At 37.5% G+C, this 23344-nt stretch overlaps 1 protein-coding gene across 1 annotated transcript in view; it reads right to left on the reverse strand.

The window, feature by feature from the left end:
* Window positions 1-2205: 2205 nt before the first annotated feature.
* Window positions 2206-23344, reverse strand: part of limd1a (LIM domains containing 1a) — a 41158-nt gene continuing 20019 nt past the window's right edge. The window contains exons 4-10 of the mRNA XM_079627035.1: window positions 13714-13781; window positions 11153-11215; window positions 9462-9592; window positions 7033-7084; window positions 4744-4812; window positions 3598-4625; window positions 2206-2371 (exon numbers count right to left, since the gene is read on the reverse strand). Coding sequence (XP_079483161.1) covers window positions 4482-4625; window positions 4744-4812; window positions 7033-7084; window positions 9462-9592; window positions 11153-11215; window positions 13714-13781 — 527 coding nt within the window. The 3' untranslated portion in view covers window positions 2206-2371; window positions 3598-4481. The remainder of the gene's footprint in view (window positions 2372-3597; window positions 4626-4743; window positions 4813-7032; window positions 7085-9461; window positions 9593-11152; window positions 11216-13713; window positions 13782-23344) is intronic.

Consider the following 23344-nt stretch of genomic DNA (forward strand, 5'->3'; position numbering starts at 1 on the left):
CAAATTTGCCTCTGTCCATCATGGCCTCCCAATCATCCCCATACACTGATTGGCTTCATCACTGTCTCCTCTCCACCAGTAAGCTGGTGTGTGGTGGGCGTTCTGGCGCACTATGGACATCATCCAGGTGGAGCTGCACATTGGTGGTGGTTGTAATTGGTACCCCTTCCATGTAAAGTGCTTTGAGTGCAGAGAAAAGCGCTATATAAAATGTTATGAATGATTATTATTTATTTAATGAACAGCGCCCTCTACGGTACAGATTTGAGTTTGCATTTTTGTGGCTCTATCACACTCCCGGCTCAATGCAGCGCCAAGTGTTTTCTGCTAGTTTCAGCCCCACGCAGTTTACATTTTCACGTCCTGCGACACGTGTTTTAAATGGCAAATGCATTTGCGCCCATTTGTGCGGCCATGAAGTGCAAGTTTGAGAACGAGGTGTGTGTTCAGGCGCATTGTTGGAGCGTTGCTATTTTGAGGCACTGAAATAGACTGAGCCATTGACCAACTGAAGCCTGGGCTAAACTCAATGGTGCAATTATTTTTGTTGTTATTTAAAGAGCGCATTAGTAATATAAACCTATAGGCGGGTCCACAACACGCGTACATTCTGCTTATTACACACACACTCTGCTTATTACACACATAGGGGCGCGCAGCAGCACACAAACATGCCAAATAATTAAAATATAAAAGGATTACAATGTAAAAGATTATTATTGTGTACATAAATATATGGTGGAATCCGGCTTGTCCCGTAGATGGTCTAAAGCAGGGGTGCCCAATCCTGCTCCTGGCGATCGACTGTCCTGCACAGTTCATCTCCAACCCTAATCAAACAGCAGGATTGGGCACCCCTGGTCTAAAGCTTTAACCTCACACACACACACACACACACCTCTTTAACCTCTAACCTCTCGCACGAGCAGATCCATTTCCTTGCTAAAGGAAGCGTTCAGTTTTTTCGCTTGCAAATTCCTCCATGTAAATAGTGAATCCGCCATGGACGAGTGGCTTTTAAAGGGAATGGGAGATGAGACTCTGATTAGTTTACGTTACGCCCTAAACACACCCATTACTCATTAAGAGAATAGGGACAACTCTTTTACACCATGCGCACCGACAATTTTCCCGGTCAATAAACTAGCAAAAGTGTATTCAGACACGCCATAAGTGTGAGTCTGGGTTGATGTTTCCTTCCTGCATTGAGCCGACTGTAAAGTTTGGTGGAGGAGGGATAATGGTCTCGGCTGTTTTTCAGGGGTTGGGTTTTGGCCCCTTACTTCCAGTGAAAGGAAATCTTAATGCGTCAGCATACCTGGACAATGTTATGCATCCAACTCTGTGGGAACAGTTTGGGGAAAACTAAACTTAATCACTGAATCTTACTCCCCATTTCAGGAATATGCACTAATAATGTTCTTTATGGTGTAGGATTTACTTCTGTCATTATTTGTTTGTGTATGTTCTGTCTCTGCATCACCATTTGGTGTCCATTTGTAATTATTTCAAGCATGTAGTAAATTACTAGTAATAATCAGCAATTCGGTTCATTTGTTACACTTGCAATGTGCAGACCTATTCTTGGTCTACTTTAGGGAAACATTAGGAATAAATGTGTATCCTTTTACGAAAACTGCACCATTTTTCGTACTTTTATTTTAAAAGGTTAATGAACTGTTGGTTAATGGTCATAACATATATTTTTTTTAATGTTGAGTTGAAAACCACTTCCCCCCCATCCTAAATGTGTAGTTACAGCCATGCAGTGCATCAATAACTATTGTTATGAATCATAAAAAGTAACTTTGGAAGCTATAAAACACTATATTTCCAAGTAGGGCTAGTCCTGACTCCGGACGAGAGAATGATCTGTGGATCGAGGAGGGTAATTATCTCCTGAGCAATGCGATAAAGCATCCGATAACACTGAACAGACCTTATATAGGGATGCCATGACTGGCGTTGTATTCCTATAGGCAGACGTGGACGTGTACTCATGCACCCAAATGTAGTTCCCATTTTTCTGTGGAACGTAAAATAAATTATGTACAAAATATTTATGGTAACCAACACTGAAACCTTTCTTCTCTGCGCCACAGAAGAAAGAAAGACAGTTTTGGAATGACATGGCATCTAAATCATAACAGCATTTCTGTGTTTGGGTGAACTTTAAACTTTTAGCATAGAAGAGCTGAAAACAAATTCTTGATAAATCATAAAATCTTTTATTTTTCAAAATCATCCGCATAACACATCACATCCTACTTTTTAATAGGAGCAGATCGATAAATAAGTGACAGAGTGAGATCTGAGAAGATAAGGCAGTGAACACAATATGCATATGAATGATTTACTAAGGTGAGCTACGCTGCAGGCACGTGCAGAGGGGGGGGCTTTGGGTGCTCGAGCCCCTGCCCTTTTTCAAAATGAATCAAAAGTGCCCTTTTCAAACAAATATCATTGATAATATTGTGGTCAATAAAACAAAATGCATTTGCTTATAATTTACATGACAATGTGTACAAGACTAAAGTAGCCTAAATTCACGTTTTTTTTTACATTTCTGTCAGTCTGAGGTGTCGTTGCTATAACGCGTTGCTATGGGTTGCGTCACTTGCGTCAAGTTGTGCGTGTCTTGCTTCGGTCTTGACTGACGATCTCCATTTTCGAGGCTCTAAAACTCTGGAGTAGTGTGTGGGCGGCAGGCATATCGTAGCAAAAGTTATGCATTTTAAAATAAAAATGTACTATTCAGTGTACACGTAGGTATCCCACACAGTCTGCTTGGGAACCGATGCTCTCGAGCGTCTTTCAGTGAGTTATGGCTCGACGGCAGAAAAAAAAAAAAAAAAGTTTTTTTTTTTTTTTTTATAATAAAAGGTTGCGTGTCGATTCAATTAAAAATCCACATAACACATATTTTAAAATATTACTTAATTCGCTGAAGCCTGTTTGTCATGCATAATACACCACAGACCAATCGTCATCTGGCACAAGAAGTTCAAATATCATTGGACGGTCATTTATAAATAAATCATTTGAAAATTACATGGACAGACGAATTTACATTGAAGTGATCTGAATCTCCGTCGTTGACCTAATGGATGTTAATTGACTACAAACCAGCACCAAAAGTAGCATTAATGGTAAGTATAGTATTCAAGTCACTTGTATTTAGTCTATATTAATACACCGTTTACCATTATGAAACTAAATGAAGCCCAGGCCTACTGCAGGCCTATTATGTGAAGTGTAGGCTGCCTGACAACAACACGCGAAATGGTGACTTTATTATTTTAACATTTTTGCTTAAAGCCTTATGCACTTTAAGCCTGCATTTATTTGATCAAAAATACAGAAAAAAAACTACAATTTAAAATAATAGTTTTCTATTTTAATATACTTTAAAAATATAATTTATTTCTGTGATGCAAAGCACACACACACACACACACACACACACACACACACACACACACACACACACACACACACACACACACACACATATATATATATATATATATATATATATATGCCCCTTTTTATATTTGAGCCCCTGCCCCTGTGGAACTCTCTGCACGTCCCTGCTACGCTGCAGTTACTTCTGGCCTCGAGATCAGTTCATCTTAATCTGACGTTTTGAGAAACCAGTTTGGGAACCCACTTAAATGATCTGAATTTCTTCAAAAACAGCTTTTGTGATCTGATCCACCGAACTTGGCATTCTGTTGTGCCAAATCCTTAATGAACTAAATGTACCAACAATCAAGGTCATTAACAGACACAATTTACTCGAATTGAGAGTAATTGGTGTTTCAATCCGTTACGGTGTGGGTTTGACCTGCCAAGTCTAACAGTTGTGGAGAACTGCTGAGTTATGTTCAATGAAATAATCTCAAAGGTATTTAGAATAATAGTTTTTCAAACAAATAGAAAAGTGTGATTTTTAATAAATAAAGATTCAACTGATGTGATCGCTCGGAAAAGCTGCATTGGTTGGTTTATGCTTGATGTGCTTACATATGCACACGCATCCAAATGAGCTTTTGTAATAATTAATGTTCACAATGGCATCAGTAAACAAAAAATAGCTTTTCTAGCATCTACTTTGCTTGGTATCAGCATAACTTCATGACTACGTCCATATTGACCAGCACAAGTGGATAAAAACAATTACTGAGCACACCTTTAAAAAAAAAAATACTTAAATAAATGTTTATATACTATTAGGTGGCATTCAAGAAAATCTGAAAAAAGTTGGCAATGTTTTGTAACATGTACTGGTTGCCCTATTTACAAAAACCTGTAGCATTTTGCATAAGCCAATGGCTCATTGTTTACAGCATTTGTCTCATACAAGCAACGCTAAATGACTTTCTCTGTGTAATCTCAGCTGTGGTTTTTGGTAATGCAATAGCGGAGCATCTTTGGCAAACGATGATGTCTCTGAACGCCCACAAGGGGGTGTCAGATCTCTAAAACTGACTGTGATAGTTGTTTGCTGTGGACGGCGGGGCGGCGGGGTCGATGTGTGTGAGGTGACATGCGTGACACAGCAGGCGTCCGTCCAGAGGATAGCAGCGGTGACCCTCCTCGTCATTCAACTCCATCTCACAGTCCTGGGGGAGCAGAGTAGCACACGCTCACCACACAGGTCAAAGTCATGCCACAGAAATGTTCAGCATGTGAAAAATAATGTGTTTTATTTACAGTTGTCATCTTCCAAGCTCCACTCACCTCACAGTGATAGCACTCCACGTGGTAGTCCCTGTCCATGGACACCACTCGAATGGTTTCATCCGACCCCTATGGGAGTAAACAACTAGTGAGATTGTGACACATATCTGGACAAACACAGCTTTTCACAACACACACACACACACACGATGAGACGTGAAATCTCTGCTCTCTGCTGTTTTATCATCTGTCAACAATTGACTAACAACTAATACAGATTATTTCCCTTGTTCACTGTGTGTTAATGTCAACCCAGGCTCATTGAGGCTTTCAGCTCTTTTATCATGATTTCACAGGACTCGTACCTCAGTGCGTTACATCACAAATGCAATGCTACACCAGGCGAGCAACTGAGTAAGTACTGTGCAAAAGTCTTCGGCACATTAGTATTTTATCCAAGTGTCTTGGAGACGTTGCTGCAGTTCTTCTGGATTTAGTCTGTCTCAGTTTTTTCTGTTTCTCCGTGTAATGGCAGACAGACCTGATGACGGTGAGATCAGATCATACCGGCTGTTGTCAGACTCCTTGTGCATTGAAAAATCTCACTAGATTATTACAATTAATGGTAGAAGGAATGTTTGGAAATGTAATTGATATTTTTACTGACAAACTACAGAAACATATAAATAACTGACTTAAAACCCTTTTCTTTGGTCTAAAATACTAATGTGCCTTAGACTTTTGCACAGTACTGTATATATGGAGCTGATTATGTGATGCAAACATCAAAATTAATTAGTTTACAAATCATGCATTATGGTAAAAGTGTTTTGAAGTTGTAACAGTATTGTACAAGGAACTGTGAAAAACAAGTCTTCATTAACTGATAATCTGGACCTGTAATCATAATTTGTTTGAAAATGACTTAAATATTTAGTAATTTTAGTGTTTATTTCATGAAATGTATGTATAGGTAGGTCCACGTCTTTGCAGCTTTGCGGAAATGCATGTAGAGACGCATATTTCCAATAAGGCTGGGTTGGTTGATGCTTGTTGCTATTAAAGGAATAGTTCATTCAAAAAAATCTTGTTGTTATTTAGCCATGGTCACTATGAACTGTTGTTGAATGGAAAAGAGAAATGTAAAGACTTGTGTGTCCAATAGAAACATATAACAACATAAGGGTTTGAAATCTTTGGGTGAAATATTCCTTATTGTTTTCTTATCTTTTCATTCTCCGAGAGAATGAATTCCTGTCGAGTTCCTCATCAGGTGCAAGATAAACTGAGCTCTTGCTCTCTTGATGGTGTTGGAGTGCATGCATGCCTCGGGGGGCATCTCTAATTATAGACGGGGGGTTAAACAAATGACACATGGCCTAACTTAGCAGTAACCACTCCTTTATCAATGCTAACAGAATTACAGGCCTAAAGAAGGCTGTAAATGTTCTGGAATGATCTAGATGCTCAGGATAGTGTAAGTAACTGTAGTTGTAAAGGTATACTCAGTAGTAGAAAACTCCCCTTAACAACTACAGTTACTTATGACATGTCTTTGCTTTGGTTACTTGTCCAATATCAAGCAAAGACACGTCATAAGTCTAAACTGGCGTTGGCAGAGCCTTGCTTTGACATGTGGCTCTAAGGCTACGTTCAAACTGCAGGCAAATGTGGCCCAAATCTGATGTTTTTGCTCGAATACGTGACACTGTTTTTCCTCAAACTGTGTGAACAGCACAAACCACATAAAATATTTTCAATTTTGTGGCTTTATTCTGTGCCGTCGTCTCAGCCGGTTGCAAAATATGTCTGTTATATTGTCATTTTCTGCTCGTCCGGCACTTTGCAACAACACAGCCTTGTTTCTGCATGTTTTCTATAATAACATCTGACGTTACTTTTTTACGTGGCGTGAGGAAGTCACATAAACCACGGGAAATCCGGTCAGATTTCCAGAAATGCCATTAAATAGGATTTCTAAAAAAAAGGATGCATCTTGAAACGGCTGGGTAAAAATTTCATGTGATTTTTGCCATTCACACTAGGTAATCTGATTGGATATGCCCAAAAATCGGATTTGGACTGACAGTCGGAACGTAGCCTATGATTTGAATGATAAGTAAGGCATATTATTGATCTGCCTTACTAAAGGTGGACGATGACACAATTTTCTTCTAGAAACAAACTGTGTTGTATTATTTTCATGTTATCACTGTGAAGCTGCTTTGATACAATCTGTATTGTAAACAGCGCTCTATAAATAAAGGTGACTTGACTATGACACAGTCTGAGAATGGCTCATCTAAATGCCCAAGATGGTATTTCAGAAACGAGATGTGCGTGTCTTACCTCGGAGGGCAGGATCGGCTGATTACATGCGGCACATTTAGGTGCTAGAACTCTGCGAACAAAAAAAGAGAGAAAACTAATCACACAGATCATATTTTAAACGGCTTCTTAATGAAAGTCTTCCATGAAAGAAAAGGTATCCGCACGACTCTTCACCCACAGTACATTCATATATTTAGTGGCACCAAGTAGTATTTGTGTACTTCAGCCTCACTTAAAAACGCCTGAATGTCTTTGCATTTGTCAGAATATCAAAGCAAGTGCCTTCTGCTATCAAACTATGCTAGAGCTTTTCTCAGATCCAACTAACCATTTTTGCAATGACTTTTAACCAACAGGTGAGCTGGGTTTCTCAATACCCAAAAGTGCTGTTATCTTGAGACAGGGCTGGCTAATACTGATTAAGCATTTCCACACAAGCTTGAGTGTCGCTGTTCTTAAAACCCACACTGCTAGTCAGACCAACAATATAATTGCAAGTGTAATATTATGTTTATACAACAATTCACAGCTGAATTAGTCTCGCATTGCCAGACCTTCAGACTGACGGCAGAAGAAGGTCTGGACTCCATCACAGCTGTTATTGGCCAAGGACCGCCCAAGAGGACGTCTGACTGACATGTAAAGCAACCAATCACGGTTCGTTTTGTTCCACGTCATGTTCGGGGGCCTGGAAATGTAAAGCCCATCACAGTCTATGGTGTGCGTCTTTAATAAATGATTCATTCAAGAACGTTGTGCAAGTTTGCTGCAACGGTGGCACTTCACATACTTTTGAACATCCAGTGTTTAGTTAGAGCTGTTAAATGCTCATGATCACAGTTGTAAACACAACGGCTTTCCTCTTCCATAAGAGGGTTTGGCATCACAACGGCTTTGTTTCCAGGTGGACTGCTAAAGAACGCATCACACACGTCTCCAGGACATCCAGTAGAATTCAAGCGATCATATGATGACTTCGAAACTCCTGAAGTGTTTCCAATTTTGTGTGCCATATTTATCAGACGTTCAGCCAGCGGCCCGCGAGCGTGACTACAGCAGAATTAACCATTACGCATCTCAGAAGAACACACCGTTTGAAATGAATTAGCATTTTTTAAAGGAACTGGTTAAGTGAATAATACAACTACTCTCCCATAAACCATCTAATGTTTTGTTATTTAAAACACAACTTATTTTTGTGAAATGCTTTGCTTGCAAATTGTTATACTTATTAAAAGCAAAGACAATCAGACATTTATAAATTTATTAGCCCAAATATTTTTCAATGGAGTAGAGGGGAAGAAAGGCTGCAGATCTCAATGAAAGATCCCAGAAGGACTGAGTGAAGGCTCAGTTTGATCTCATCTCCATATGGTCACCACCTGACTGACTGTCTGCGGTTCTGGAACAACAGTAATAATCGCTCACGGCAAAGGATGCATGAGAAGAATTTACAGTGCAGCAAAGCAGACACACACACACACACACACACACCCTCAACACCAATAAAACTCACAATAAAATGTAATTACATCAAGCTACTGCTAGGAAAGTGCCTGTAAAAGAAATTATACAGAAAACTCCACAGCACATCTACACTCAACTGAAGGAAATGTATAGCTCACTTTATTCATCTGTTAATCTTTGCTTTCCCAGGCAAATCGTAAACACCATGAAATAAATGGAATATTGCAGTATTTATTATATCCGTGCACTTCATTGTTTTTGATAATTGAAGATTGTGACTCGGACAAACAACGAGCCAATCAGATCAAACACACCAATCGAGAGGCCGTTTGACTCAGATTTGAGTGTTTTGGTCAATGTAAGTTTCTCGATTCAAAAGCAATGCTAAAATACGGCAATGCAATCAATAAACAGACGTCACTAAATAGGGAACAATTACCTCTGTTATTGTCACACTTTAAACTTGAATCAATATTTTTTTCATCAAGCTCTGAATAGGCACAGATCTGAACGTCTTGGCTACAAATAAAGCCCTTTATATAAAGCAACAGCAGATACTGTATATCCAAGTCTCAAATTGCTTGTCCTCAGCTAGTACAAAACGAGCATTTCAAAAATATATAAATGTTTTTTTTTTTTTTTTTTAGAAAATGACTGATGGTTTGTCTAGATAAGAGTCTTATTTCTCGGCTGGGATCGTGTCGAGACTTTGAAGCTGCACTGAAACTCACATTTGGACCTTCAACTCGTCGAACTCCATTAAAGTCACTATATGGAGAAAAATCCTGGAATGTTTTCCACAAAAACCTTAATTTCTTTTCGACTGAAGAAAAAAAAAAGACATGAACATCTTGGATGACGTGGGGGGAGAGTAAATTATCAGGACATTTTATTTGTGAAGTGAACTAATCCTTTAAAAAGAACTCAGTCTGATGAAACGCTCATTGAATAAACACTTCAGGACACGAGTAAAAACTCACCTGTGGTAGTCCTTCACACAGTAGATCTTATTCTCCGTGTCCACAGTGAAAGGCACCCCATCCAAACTCTCATTGCAGATGGCACAGCGGAAGCAGCCCGGGTGGTAAGACTTTCCCAGCGCCTGCAGGATCTGTGGAGGAGGAACATGTTCACTACAGCCACACAATTGATATGTCTGATTAGGGCTGGGTATCGATTCAGATGTTCCAATTCGATCCGATTTCGATTCGCAAGCTCTGAATTCGATTCGATTTCGATTCAATTCCAATTCTAAATTCGATTTCGATTCCTGATTCGACTCAATGAATATAGATTTAATACAAATCCTATATTTATTTATTTTTAAACGGTGAACATAAGTTTACGAGTGGTTAATTAATTAAAATAAATAGAGCCACAAACCTGTATATTAAACTCTTTATTTTAGGTACTCTTGGGTACATTAAAACCCAGCTTCAAATGCATACAATGAATAGACAGGATTTTGATGCAAGATGAAAAAATTTATGCTTAAAATTAGACAAGTCAGAACAGTCGCATGCCTTGATCAATCAGGATCAGGTTATTTTATGTTTAAGAGAAAACTAACATAAAATCTCACAGCATTCGCTGTAACATGGAGGCTGCAAGCCTATGAACACTGTAGGAAAACTAATACTGGCTTTTGGGTGATAGGTATAAATAAATATGGAAAAAAAAATCGATTTTTGGCCTTTGAGAATCGATTTTGAATCGACCACATTTTAAAAATCGATTAATCGAAAAAAATTTGCCCAGCCCTATGTGTGATATGCCTTTTCTCATGTTAATATGACTCTATGACTTTATGTAAGTTACATCGGACCCACTATATGTGATCCTGGACCACAAAACCAGTCCTATGGGTAAATTTCTTTTATTTCTTTTTATTGAGATTTATACATCATCTGAAAGCTGAATAAATAAGCTTTCCATTGATGTATGGTTTGTTAAGATAGGTGTCCGAGACACAACTATTGAAAATCTGGAATCTGAGGGTGCAAAAAAATCGAAACATTGAGAAAATTTCCTTTAAAGTTGTGCATTTATGTTCACGATTGTGCTGCATTCACTCACAGAAATACATGTTTTATATATTTACGGTAGGAAATTTACAAAATATCTTCATGGATCATGATCTTTACTTAATATCCTAATGATTTTTGGCATAAAAGAAAAATAAATCGATAATTTTGACCCTTACACTGTTTTGTTGGCTATTGCCACAAATATACTTATGACTGGTTTTGTGGTCCAGGGTCACATATATTTAGTGTCTTTAACTACTATGCACTAACATTTAAATGAATCATTAGACAATTAATGTGTCAAATACATGTTTTTACATGGTACTCGTATTTAAAAAATACCTGCATGTAATTAAACCTTAAACCTAACCATACCACAAAACCTGTCCCTGACCGCAATAACATCCCACCTCAACAGCAGCAAATGTGTTTGCAATACAACATCAACACAATAAGTACATTATAGTCAAAATAATGAATTGTTTCATACATAGTAGGCGAGGACAACTAATATAAAGTGGGTCATTACATCTATCCAAATCAATGTAAGGAACACTGTATACTAAGGAGCTGTAGCAACTTAAACCCTTCAGGCTCCAGTGCTACTGTGAGTAACGCAGGGTGTGGCGGTACATCAGACTCACCATGTCCATGATCAGATGTCCGCACACGTTGCATTTGTCGGCAGACTGCTGGAACCCAGAGTACTGTGAGAGAAAAGAGTGAGGACAGAAGTGAGCTTTTCTTCTCTCATTCCTTTCAGTCACTTCATTTTCTCTAACCCACACAACATTAACAGCTCAGACATAATCATTCCCCTAACAAGAGCTTTCAATAACACACACTGCATTTTTAGTGTCTGGAAGGAAGTTTCACCTCTATTTGAACGGAGCAAAAGAGAAACATCTCTTATTCAACCTGAGGAGATTTGCTTTTTTTAAGCAGCCATAAGAGCTAGATGTTTAAAAAAAGCAGATTTATTGCACCGCTAAATACATTTTATTTGCAACCAGCTACACTATACTTACACAAATCTAGCATACTTGAAGGGATAGCTCACCCAAAAAATGTGGTCATCATTTACTAACCATAGTTGTTCCAAACGAAGATATTTTAAAGAATATTGGTTATCAAACAGTTGACAGTAGGAAGAAAATACTATGGAAGTCAATGGATGCCGTCAACTGTGATTACCTACAATCTTTAAAATACCTTCTTTCGTGTTGAACAGAAGAAAGAAACTCATAAAGGTTTGGAACAACATAAGGATGAGTAAATGATGACTAAATGTTCATTTTTGGGTGAACTAACACTTTAACCACATCGCTACACTCAATGGCCTTGGGTGTTACCAAAAACTTTCAAAATACAAAGACGTGGCACTCATATAACTTATGAATGGGAAAAGGGAAAAAGCGCAATATGGCGGAAAAAATCAATAGAGCCAATCATCGATTGGTAAAGTCATGACATCACTGCAGCTGCTGTTAGAAGCTCAGGTTGCTATAGAAACAGTCAGTGTTTAGAGACGCGCACTTATTTTTATTCATGTTTTATCATTTTTTTAAGGCTGGTCCAGCCTGAAAAATAAGCTTTTGACAGTATTTGAGCATAAGAAACAACATTTACAGGACAGTTAATGTCAGATTATGTTGCTGATTTAAATTATATTATTTAAATGTGAGTTCGGCCAGCAGTTTGTGAGATTTCAGGACTCAATTGAATCTAAAAGATAATTTTGAATTGAAAAAAACAAAACACATAGCTCTTCTTTTTATCTGTATTTTTTCAGTATGACATCATTGAAGAAGGAATATTTCCATATTACTAATCAAATTTATTAAACAAATCTGTGACATTGATTTTATAAAGTCTTAAAGATTTTCTTGCTTTCATTGAGGCTCAAGATTCACATCAAATACTGAGACATTCTCCAAGTCATGTTCATTTCACTCAAAATGCCTTGCATTGATAAACCTAACTTATAATCTTTATTTTGTAATTTGTATTAAAAAAATAAAAAAATTCTAGCAATCTCAGACTGTTGGATCCACTGGTCTATTTTTACAACTCTAGCCATGTCACAATAACTACTTTTTGTTGGGTGATATATTGTCCCAGAAATAATTGCAATAAACTAGATTATTTTCATTTTAAGACCATTTTAAGCAACTGAATATGTAATCATAACATAACAGCATAATTATTCAAGCAGGCCTACACACTTTCAGACGACAACAAACCTCTACTTCATAAGAATATTTAGATGCTGGAATTGAAGTGTCAAAATATTGAATATCCTAAATAAATCAATACGCCATATCTGCTGCTAAATCTATTTTTCTAAAGGCGTGTTTTTCAAAAGTTGAATTGAGCGCAGTGTTTATAACGCTGCTTCATGCATGTGCGAGCAACGGTCAAACACGTCCATCTAGCGCACATTTACAGAGAAAAACAATGCAAAAGCAGCGTAGAGGAATACAAAAACGGGTTCTAGGTGGAAATGAACTAGGCACTTGTGACTGACGCATCCCGCGTGAAATGGCCATAGCACTAGCTGTGAGCGTGCACAAGTTTATATTTGTACCGGAACAGTGGAATTAATTTAATTTAATTTGATCAGGGACAATGCACAAAAAAACATTAGTCTAAAAAAGAAGAGATGTCATGTGCCAGGTTATAGCAAAAAATGCTAATTTCCACCCGATTTCGGCTTTGAGTATTCTTTAAAAGTGTCTGTAAAACTGAATGACGCCTTCTTTTCACCAGTCGAGGTCCGCTCTACGCATGAAGGAACTTCCTGAGCCACTCTTTCGCCAGATATATATAATCAGGGTTTGAAATTAACACACGCCAACCTGCCAAATGCGGATAAAAGTCAACTGTGGCGGGTAACGCGGTCAAATAACTAGCCAATTTGGCGTGTTATTATATTTACTCTCTTTGTTGGTGCCAAAATGTTGGTGCCATTCAACATAATGGGCAATATATCACGTCACCAAAAATGATCATGGTCATGTTGTCCATATATCATGAGATAAGTGTATTGCATGTATTGATTATGTATAGGCCTACTGAACTCATCGGGTTCATGTTTTGAAACCTGACACCTCATAATGTCTGTAAAGACACATTCTTCCGACATAAATGACCATGTCTGGAGACATGTGCACTTCATAAGAAGGAAGAGGGGAAGACAGCGTACCAGGAAGTCCTCTTCACAAAACACTTTCCCACAGACGTAGTAAAAGGCTTTCCCCCGGAGCTTCCGACCTGCACAGAACACACAACACACACATTTTACCACCAATTCAGGACATCGGGAAACTATAAACATCTAAAAACAAAATGACAAAAAAATTAAAAAAAAAATAAACAACTAAACTGTTAAAAAAATTTAAACAACTAAATTTCTGTGCAATAATATGCAATGTGACAGGGTTATGCAGATCTATTTTAGTATCATTGAGATACTTTTTCATTTCTTGGAATTAGTTTTTATTTTCATTTTAGTTATTTTTTATTAAATGTGTCTTTATACTTTTATATTACTTTATACTTTAGTTATTTAGTACATACTGTATATTTAGTATATAATGTTAAAAAAACAAAAATAAATAAAAATGAGAAACGTTGCTTTGGCAACCAGCCGAAATAAAATAACTTTTAAGCTTTTTGATATTTTATTTCGATTAACGCTTATTTTGTTTCAAGTAATGAAAATGTTTTTTTATTTTAGCTTTAGTTGACTATAACCTCGGGGTAATGAGGTGTCGATAGGATTTTCTTTCAACTGTTTCCCAATAAAACACGAGGCAATTACATGACCTCACATGCTTTCATCTGAAGCATAATCACACAATATTGCACATTTTAAACACACACACTCTCACAATCTTAATTATTCTCGCTTCAGCATAAACCTTGTTAAATAAATACCTACCAATGTTATAACTGAATCTGATACATGTTTAACAAGGTAAAAAATAAACCAGGGGCTAAACTCGAAGTACATGAGGGAAAGGTTTTAATGAATCCTATGAATCCCAGTGTTACTTTTTGATTTTACACGTAACACACGCAGTTAACACATGAAGATAGTGTCAGCACATGTTGCTCAGAAACCCGTGCTGAGGACTCCCTGTCCCAATCTGGACTGTTGTTGGCTCAACAGACAGACAGACAAACCCTTCCCATTCAGACAGACCCCGTCCCACAGGAAAGGGGAACATTCCTCATGTCCTGCAGAGGGGGGTTCATCAGCCCAGGCCTTCATGTTACAGTGGGACACAGGCAAGCTAAACACGGCCTCGCTGAGATCACTTCCCCCTGTGAAGGAGTCTGCTGGCGTTACGAGTGTTTACTTTAATGCTGAAACCATCACGGCTCATGTTTTTCCACAGACACATCGACTCACGAGTCACGAGAGCGGTTCTGAGTGTGGAGACGTACACTACCACTCAAAAGTTTTTAAATGTTTTTGAAAGAAGTCTCTTTTGCAAACCAAATAACTGTTTTCTATTTTAATATTATAAAAAAAAAAATATCCTGTGATCAAAGCTGAATTTTCAGCATCATTACTCCAGTCTTCAGGGTCACATGATCCTTCAAAAATCAGTATAATATGTGAATTGATGACCAAAGAAAATTTCTGATAATTATTTACGTGGTAACACTTTACAAAAATGTTCATTAGTTAATGTATTAATGAACATGAATTAATAATGAGCATTTGTTACATTATTTATTAATCTTTGTTAATATTAGTTAATAAAAATCCAGCGAGTTCATTGTTTGTTCATGTTAGTTCACAAATGTTAACAAATACAACCTTTGATTTGAATAACGTATTAGTAAATGTTGAAATTAATATGAACTAAGATTACTAAATGCTGTAATGAAGTATTGTTCATTCTTAGTTCATGCTAACTAAGGTAGTTAACTAATGATAACTAATGAACCTTACTGTAAAGTGTTACCATTCATGTTGAAAACATTATTTTTTATAACATTATAAAATGTTAAACAGTTATTTTTGATTAAGTTATTGCATCTATGCTAAAAAATAAAAAAAATCTGCATTATTTGAGAAAATGAGAAGCCATTAAGTCTGGGTGAAAAGCTCACAGACAGAGATCGGTCTGTTGCCAGATGAAACAGACGTCAATCACAGGGAATGCTGGGAAGATGCGAACCACAGGACTGGGTTTAACTTTCTCCAGGGAGATGAGAGTAAATACGGAACGCTTTTTTACACACACACACACACACACACACACACACACACACACACACACACACACACACACACACACACACACACACACACACACACACACACACACACACACACACACACACACACACACACACACACACACACACACACACACACACACACACACACACACACACACACACACACACACACACACACACACACACAAATATATAATTTAGTATGTTTATTAACCCATTCCCCTCATGGGGATCGCTGGCTGGTCCCCACAATGGAGGTGATCTCAGGTTTTACTATCCTTGTGGGGACATTATGGTTCCCACAATGTAATGTATACCAAGTACACACACACACACACACACACACACACACAACACAAACGTTCTCAGAAACTATATACAAGAACACAAACACACAAACACACACACACATTCTCATAAACTATATACAAGAACACAAACACACACACACATTCTCATAAACTATATACAAGAACACACACACACACATTCTCATAAACTATATACAAGAACACACACACACACACACATTCTCATAAACTATATACAAGAACACACACACACACAACACAAACGTTCTCATAAACTATATACAAGAACACAAACACACACACACATTCTCATAAACTATATACAAGAACACACACACACACATTCTCATAAACTATATACAAGAACACAAACACACACACACATTCTCATAAACTATATACACGAACACACACACACACACACATTCTCATAAACTATATACAAGAACACACACACACACAACACAAACGTTCTCATAAACTATATACAAGAACACAAACACACACACACATTCTCATAAACTATATACAAGAACACACACACACACATTCTCATAAACTATATACAAGAACACAAACACACACACACATTCTCATAAACTATATACAAGAACACAAACACACACACACATTCTCATAAACTATATACAAGAACACACACACACACAACACAAACGTTCTCATAAACTATATACAAGAACACAAACACACACACACATTCTCATAAACTATATACAAGAACACACACACACACATTCTCATAAACTATATACAAGAACACAAACACACACACACATTCTCATAAACTATATACAAGAACACACACACACACAACACAAACGTTCTCATAAACTATATACAAGAACACAAACACACACATTCTCATAAACTATATACAAGAACACACACACACACATTCTCATAAACTATATACATGAACACACACACACACACACACACACACACACACAACACAAACGTTCTCATAAACTATATACAAGAACACAAACACACACACACACACATTCTCATAAACTATATACACGAACACACACACACATTCTCATAAATTATATACATGAACACACACACACACACACACACACACACACACACACACACACAACACAAACGTTCTCATAAATTATATACAAGAACACAAACACACACACACACACACACACAGGCTTACGGTGACTCCAGCAAGCTCAGATATCTAGCTAATAAAACAGAAGCTAATAAAACATCTAATTTGTCTTTGAGTAGTAGATTTTATAGTTACCATGGTAGTTAACATGTTCTGAAAACTATTATGCGCTTACATATTCGCAGAAGGTCATCTAGATTTATTTAGTATGTTTTACAATGGCAGCTAATGAATGAGGACTTCAGAGAAGTGATAGGAATGTGAGGACAGATTCATGACTGCACACAGAAACTGCTTTCTGAACATCATTCTCCAGTCTGGCTTCAGACACACCGAAGAGACAACAATTCAGCAATGTCTCTTCTAAAAGAAATGTGAAAATGAGGATGATGATAGATCGGTGAAACTCATGGGAGGACACCCGAGTAATAAATGGTCATATTTTACTGAAAGATAAGCATGTGGATCATTTTCTACCGAAATAGTTTTAGTTTTATGCATCTCAATGATGTTCACCAAATGATAGCAATTCAGACTGGGATTCGTTATTTGATTTGTTATGTAATTCAGTTATCCATTTCTGTTCGATTTGGTACATACGTACAGCACTATGAGTGCTTTCAGCAAATTACCTCTTTAAGGACATTAAGTGAGTGTGAAACATTCCCTACAAATTCAATACAAAGGTAAACGTCTGTACAAACACGTTAAGAGACATGGTGAAAGCTTTGTGGACTTTGTGTTTTAAGACATTTTGAGTTACAGAAATGTAGGAGTAAAGGATCCCCGTGATCTGTTCCTTTCTATTGCGTTCTGTCGAGCTGTCCGTTCCAAACCGGTATGCTTTTCTTTCCTCCGTGGAGCACATTGTCCGTACAAAGAAACTCAATGGGGTCCAAAATATCAGTGTGTTCTGCAGAAGAAATAAAGTCAAACAGGATTGGAATGATATGAGTGTGAGGTTTGGGTGAACTATCCCTTTAAGACTAAATACCGTATTTTCCGGAGTATATGTCTCACTGGACTATAAGTCGCATCAGTCAAAAAATGCGTCACGAAGAGGAAAAAAAACATATATAAGTCGCACTGGACTATAAGTCGCACTGGACTATAAGTCGCACTGGACTATAAGTCGCACTGGACTATAAGTCGCATTTATTTAGAAGTTTATTTCACAAAATCCAAGACCAAGAACAGACATTTCTGGAAAGGCAAGTTATTGAACTACACAATAGCACACAGAACAACAGCTGAAGGTGTCCGGTGTGTTAGCGTAACACATTAACAGTTATTCAGCGACACAATAGCATAAAGAACATATACCTGGGAGGCTGAATAGGCTAAACTAACCATAAGCCAGCGAGTCCAACAAGTTACCGGTAAGCAAGTTCACCAAGCTCCCGATCTCACTCCTCAACACTGAATACATTGAGTTCTTCCTCGGTGTCGCTTCTGAACAACTCCGCTAACTAGAGCGCCCTCTCGCGGCTGTAGACGGTAATGTTTTCTCTTGGTTCATCTCAGTCAGTATGAATTAATTTTGATATATAAGTCGCACCTGACTATAAGTCGCAGGACCAGCCAAACTATGAAAAAAAGTGTGACTTATAGTCCGGAAAATACGGTATTCTACTTTAGTTCACCAAAAATAGCTCGGGTCTAGATCAAGCAGCATTTGTGTGCCAATGGCATTGCTTTGTTATTTTTGTTATCTAATGCAATGACATCTTTTTTGAGGCCAATATCTATATCCATAAATGCGTTAGAGGATACAGGATTACCAAGCCATCCCATTTCTGCTCTGTACAGCACTTAAATGTCAGGGAATCCCTGGTGGGTCTGAGATTGAGAGCGTTTGCACTGGGTCACGAATAAAGCTGCCCTCCTAACAGCTCCAGAACAATGAGCAGTCTGTCCCTTCACACACACCACTGCCAAACACCAGGACTTCACACAGAACCCACACAACAAGCCAAATTGAGTTCAAGAAAGCAAGTCTTGATAGTCCACAAGAGATAAAGGATTTGGTAGTGTCTGTTGAGCAGAGTCAGTCATTTTTGGGTCTCTCTCTGAGAGCTTCTGTTCAGTAAAGACTAGGGTTGGGTCTCGAGAACTGCTTCCGTTATTCCAAAAAACGGGGATTTGATAAGATGTACGCATTTCAATTTCTATTATCGATTTCATTTTTGTGCATTTTAATATGACTTTAAACCATTCAAGTGCAAGAAGACTCACGCGCTGCTCTTTGTACACGTATAAAGTTCGTGCACAGAAGTGAGTGATGCTGAACTGAGTTCTCTTCCGTGTCTTTTTGCACTTAAACTTACAAATACACAATGACAAAATATGAAGAGTTTGGTTCCAAAACGCAATAAATCCATTTTGATCAATTTAAGTAAAAATGTTTTATTTAACAAGAAAGTGGCAAGTTTCAAACTTTCACATAATATCTTTAGGTTATAATCCAATCTTTTTCAAAGATTTAAAAACTATTTTTTTCTTCTCCAAAATGCAATAAATCCACTTTTTTTTCAAAATGCAATTAATCCATTGAATCAATATAAAAGTTATTTATCATATCGAAACTGTTGAAAATACACAACAAAGTAAGTTGATCCACATATGACAGTCTCTGAACTTGGGCAATACTAATCTTAACGGTATACAGGTGCTATACGCTGTATTAACAAAAACATTAATGGCATTAATAAAAACACGTACCCCTGGGGTCAATGGCCCTCATTTATCAATCTTGCGTCGAAACGGGCGTATATGTTGGCGTAAGATTATGCTTACACTCCTCTCACCGCCTGATTTATGAAGCTGTGCGTACCTTTGAAATTCAGGTGTACGCAATACCTGCCCTTGATAAATCCCGCGGCTGAAAACGATCGTCATTAGATTAACACGCCCCTATATATTCACGTCTCCGCCTCCCCCACGCCCTCATTTTACGCCATGGACACACGGAAGACGGCAAAGAGGAGAAACTTCTCCGGTGGAAATCCAGTTTAAATCGCTGGTTGGTTGAGCAAATGACCTATCACAATGCATTATTTTACAGCACGTGTTTTGAAACTATTAGCGTTGAATTTCGCATGACGTCACATGTAATGGGGTGTACAATAGTGATGATGATGTGAATAATTGCATGACAATTAGTAATATTCTTCTTATTAGTATTATGATTTTGATTATTAATGACGCTTATTGTTATTTAGAAGAAGAATGTCTTTGTTATTATTATTATTTGTATTATTATTATTTAAAAGAAGAAGAATGTCATTTTAATTATTTTGTCAGTCTGAATTATTTTTTGGTCATTGAAAGCCTTTCATTCCTGAACCCAGTCCGTGCGCACCTGCCGGGCTTAACTCACACAAATAAACACTGAAGTTTATCATTTCTATGTTGTTGTTTTTTTACAGTGGGTCATAATATATCATATCTTTAGTTTGTCAGTGCGTTTTGTGGTGTTAGGAATTGTTTTTTCTGCACATTTCAACACTAACTCAAAACGTGCGTACATGTACACCACCTCCTGAGCTGGCGTAGGATTTGAGCGTGCCGTACGCCAACGTCCATATTGATAAATCGCAAAGTCACTGTGGTTTTGGGTGTACGCTGGAAATTTGGTGTACGCACTTTTCATAAATGAGGGCCAATGTGACAGACGTTTGATAGCGTCGTGTGAGAACAAGCAAGAATTTTTCCTTCCCCGAGTGCCTCATCTTCTTAATCTCCTTGATGATTCGATTTCGATGGCTTACGTTTCTTCCCCACCGCAGAAACCACCACAGGTTCATCAATGCCGTCAAAATTATAAAAATGTTTGTTTGTTTGTTGATCACGAAGTACAAAGTAGAAAGGAAAACTAGGATACCGGCGGGTGTATTCAAAGCGTCGCCGTTACTGTTTACAATGCGTGGAATGGTGCGCTGTGATTGGTTGAGTGGATATATCGCATTCTGCAGAGAAGGGAGACTGGCGTTTGTCGCGGTTTGGAACGAAAGGGAGAAAACATGACAGAATAACACGTCGGATATCGCATTTTACGTCAAATTTGACACTTCAATACCGACCAGATACAATGCTGATTTTTGAGGGAACAAATTTTTTTAAAAATGGCGTTTAGGAACCAAACTCTTCACATCCTCGAGTCAGTCGGTGATGTCTTAAACACAAACAGCTGGGAAAGAAAATGCACGTGTAACAGTATATTGGATCTGTGCAGCTCTTGAAATTACTTTAAACCATTCAAGCGCAAAAAGACTCGCACGCTGCACAGAAAAATACATTTTAATGTGATTTTAAAACATTCAAGTGGAAGAAGACTCACGCCCGGTTTTCTGAGCACGCGCTTTGAATATGTAGTACGCTGCACAAAAACAGCGGCTGAGTCTTCTTGCGCTTGAATGGTTTAAAGTCATTAAAATGCACAAGAAATCACTAAGAGAAATCTAAATGCGTGCGTAAAGTGCACAATACTGAACCGAGTTCTCTTCCGTGTCTTTTTGCACTTGAACTGACAAATGCACACACAAATATGTCAAAACATCCTCATAAACGCAGTCGGTTTTGTCTTAAGTGAACATAAACAGTTGGGAAAGAAAGTGCACGTGTATCAGTATATTGGATCCGTGCAGCTCTTAAAGCGACAGCAGCCTAATATTCCTGCTGCCGTCTCTATAATAACGTTTATCAAACAACAAAAGACAAAAAGGAAATTAACTCGTTGACTGAATAACTTTTGTAACTATATTTGTAATGTATATTTTATTTTAAAAGTGCAGTGTTATCTTACATTTGATTACAGTTTCTGTAACTGAATACTTGGAAATCTAAAAACACTGTTTACTTCAATCAAATCTTTTTTTCAGTCAATCTTTTTTGTTCTTTTTAATTAATGTTTACTTGTATTTAATAATGCTTGAAATGTAAATTAGTTAGGCTAGTTGTTTTCTCTATGGTATTTTTTAAACCACAGGCAAAAGTTGCTTGTGTAAGTATTAGCTTGTTGATTTTTTGTTCATGGTATTCAGCTACAATGAAATGTTTTGCAATAAGAATTAGAATAAATGTAAATCTACGTTTTTTTTTACCTTATTGGAATCGAAATTACGAATCAATACGAATCGGAAAAGAAAAGCACAATCGGAATCGTAAAATTCAATTGATACCCAAGCCTAGTAAAGACATACAAGACTCATCTGATCTACATAGGAGGAATTCAAAGTACCTTAACACACTGTAGAATATATATATATTTAACAGTATGTTTTACATGAAAACACTATATCAGTTATTCTACTTAAAAATGTAATGTTACTTGCCTTTTCCATGTAATAATTTGTGAAATTTACTAGCAATTTATGAGTGAACATTATTTCAAATTAAATTGCACTTTAAGAGCATGTCGTCCCTGGCACTAGTGCATCAGCCCATGTCACTTCCTGTACAGCTTTTCTGAGGTCCATGAAGTACGTCCAGACCTGGAAAAAAATCTTGGCCTGCTGAGATTTTCAGTATTATGGGGGCTTAGCACGGTTTCCCTTCTCACTTTCCCTTATATGGGCCGTTTGTGTAGTCTATGGTGATATTTCTAAGCAAATCTCTCTGATCTAAACACAGCATGAGTTCTGCTAGAGGATATTACTGAGAGATCAGTTTGAGTGTACAATGTTATAAAAATCTGAACCGTTATTCTAATTTGGAATAAATTATACAAAGTTACACCTTAAAACTAGGACACGCAGCAGATGTCGAATCACTGTAGAATAAATTATCTGTACTGTTTAATGGCTACAGTGAACAAAAATTACGGACAAATTACAACCGAATATTTTCACTTTGGTGTTTCCGAAATATAAAAGTTGCGATTTTATCATTTGAAACCTGCAGTGACTTGTGAGTTTTTTGTCCACTCACCAAAGCAATTTTGACTCAGTACGACTTATAGCCAGTTGCAACTTATTTTCCTGGAAAATACAGTATTTATTTATTTGACAAATAACATAATAATGCGGGATAAAGGCCTGTTCACACCAATACAAATGTTCCGCATGAAAACCCGAAGACAGTTCGTCTGTTCACACCAATTGCACAGATGCACTGAATAA

Source organism: Phoxinus phoxinus, assembly GCF_949152265.1.
Source record: "Phoxinus phoxinus genome assembly, chromosome: 10".
Taxonomy (NCBI): Eukaryota; Metazoa; Chordata; class Actinopteri; order Cypriniformes; family Leuciscidae; genus Phoxinus; species Phoxinus phoxinus.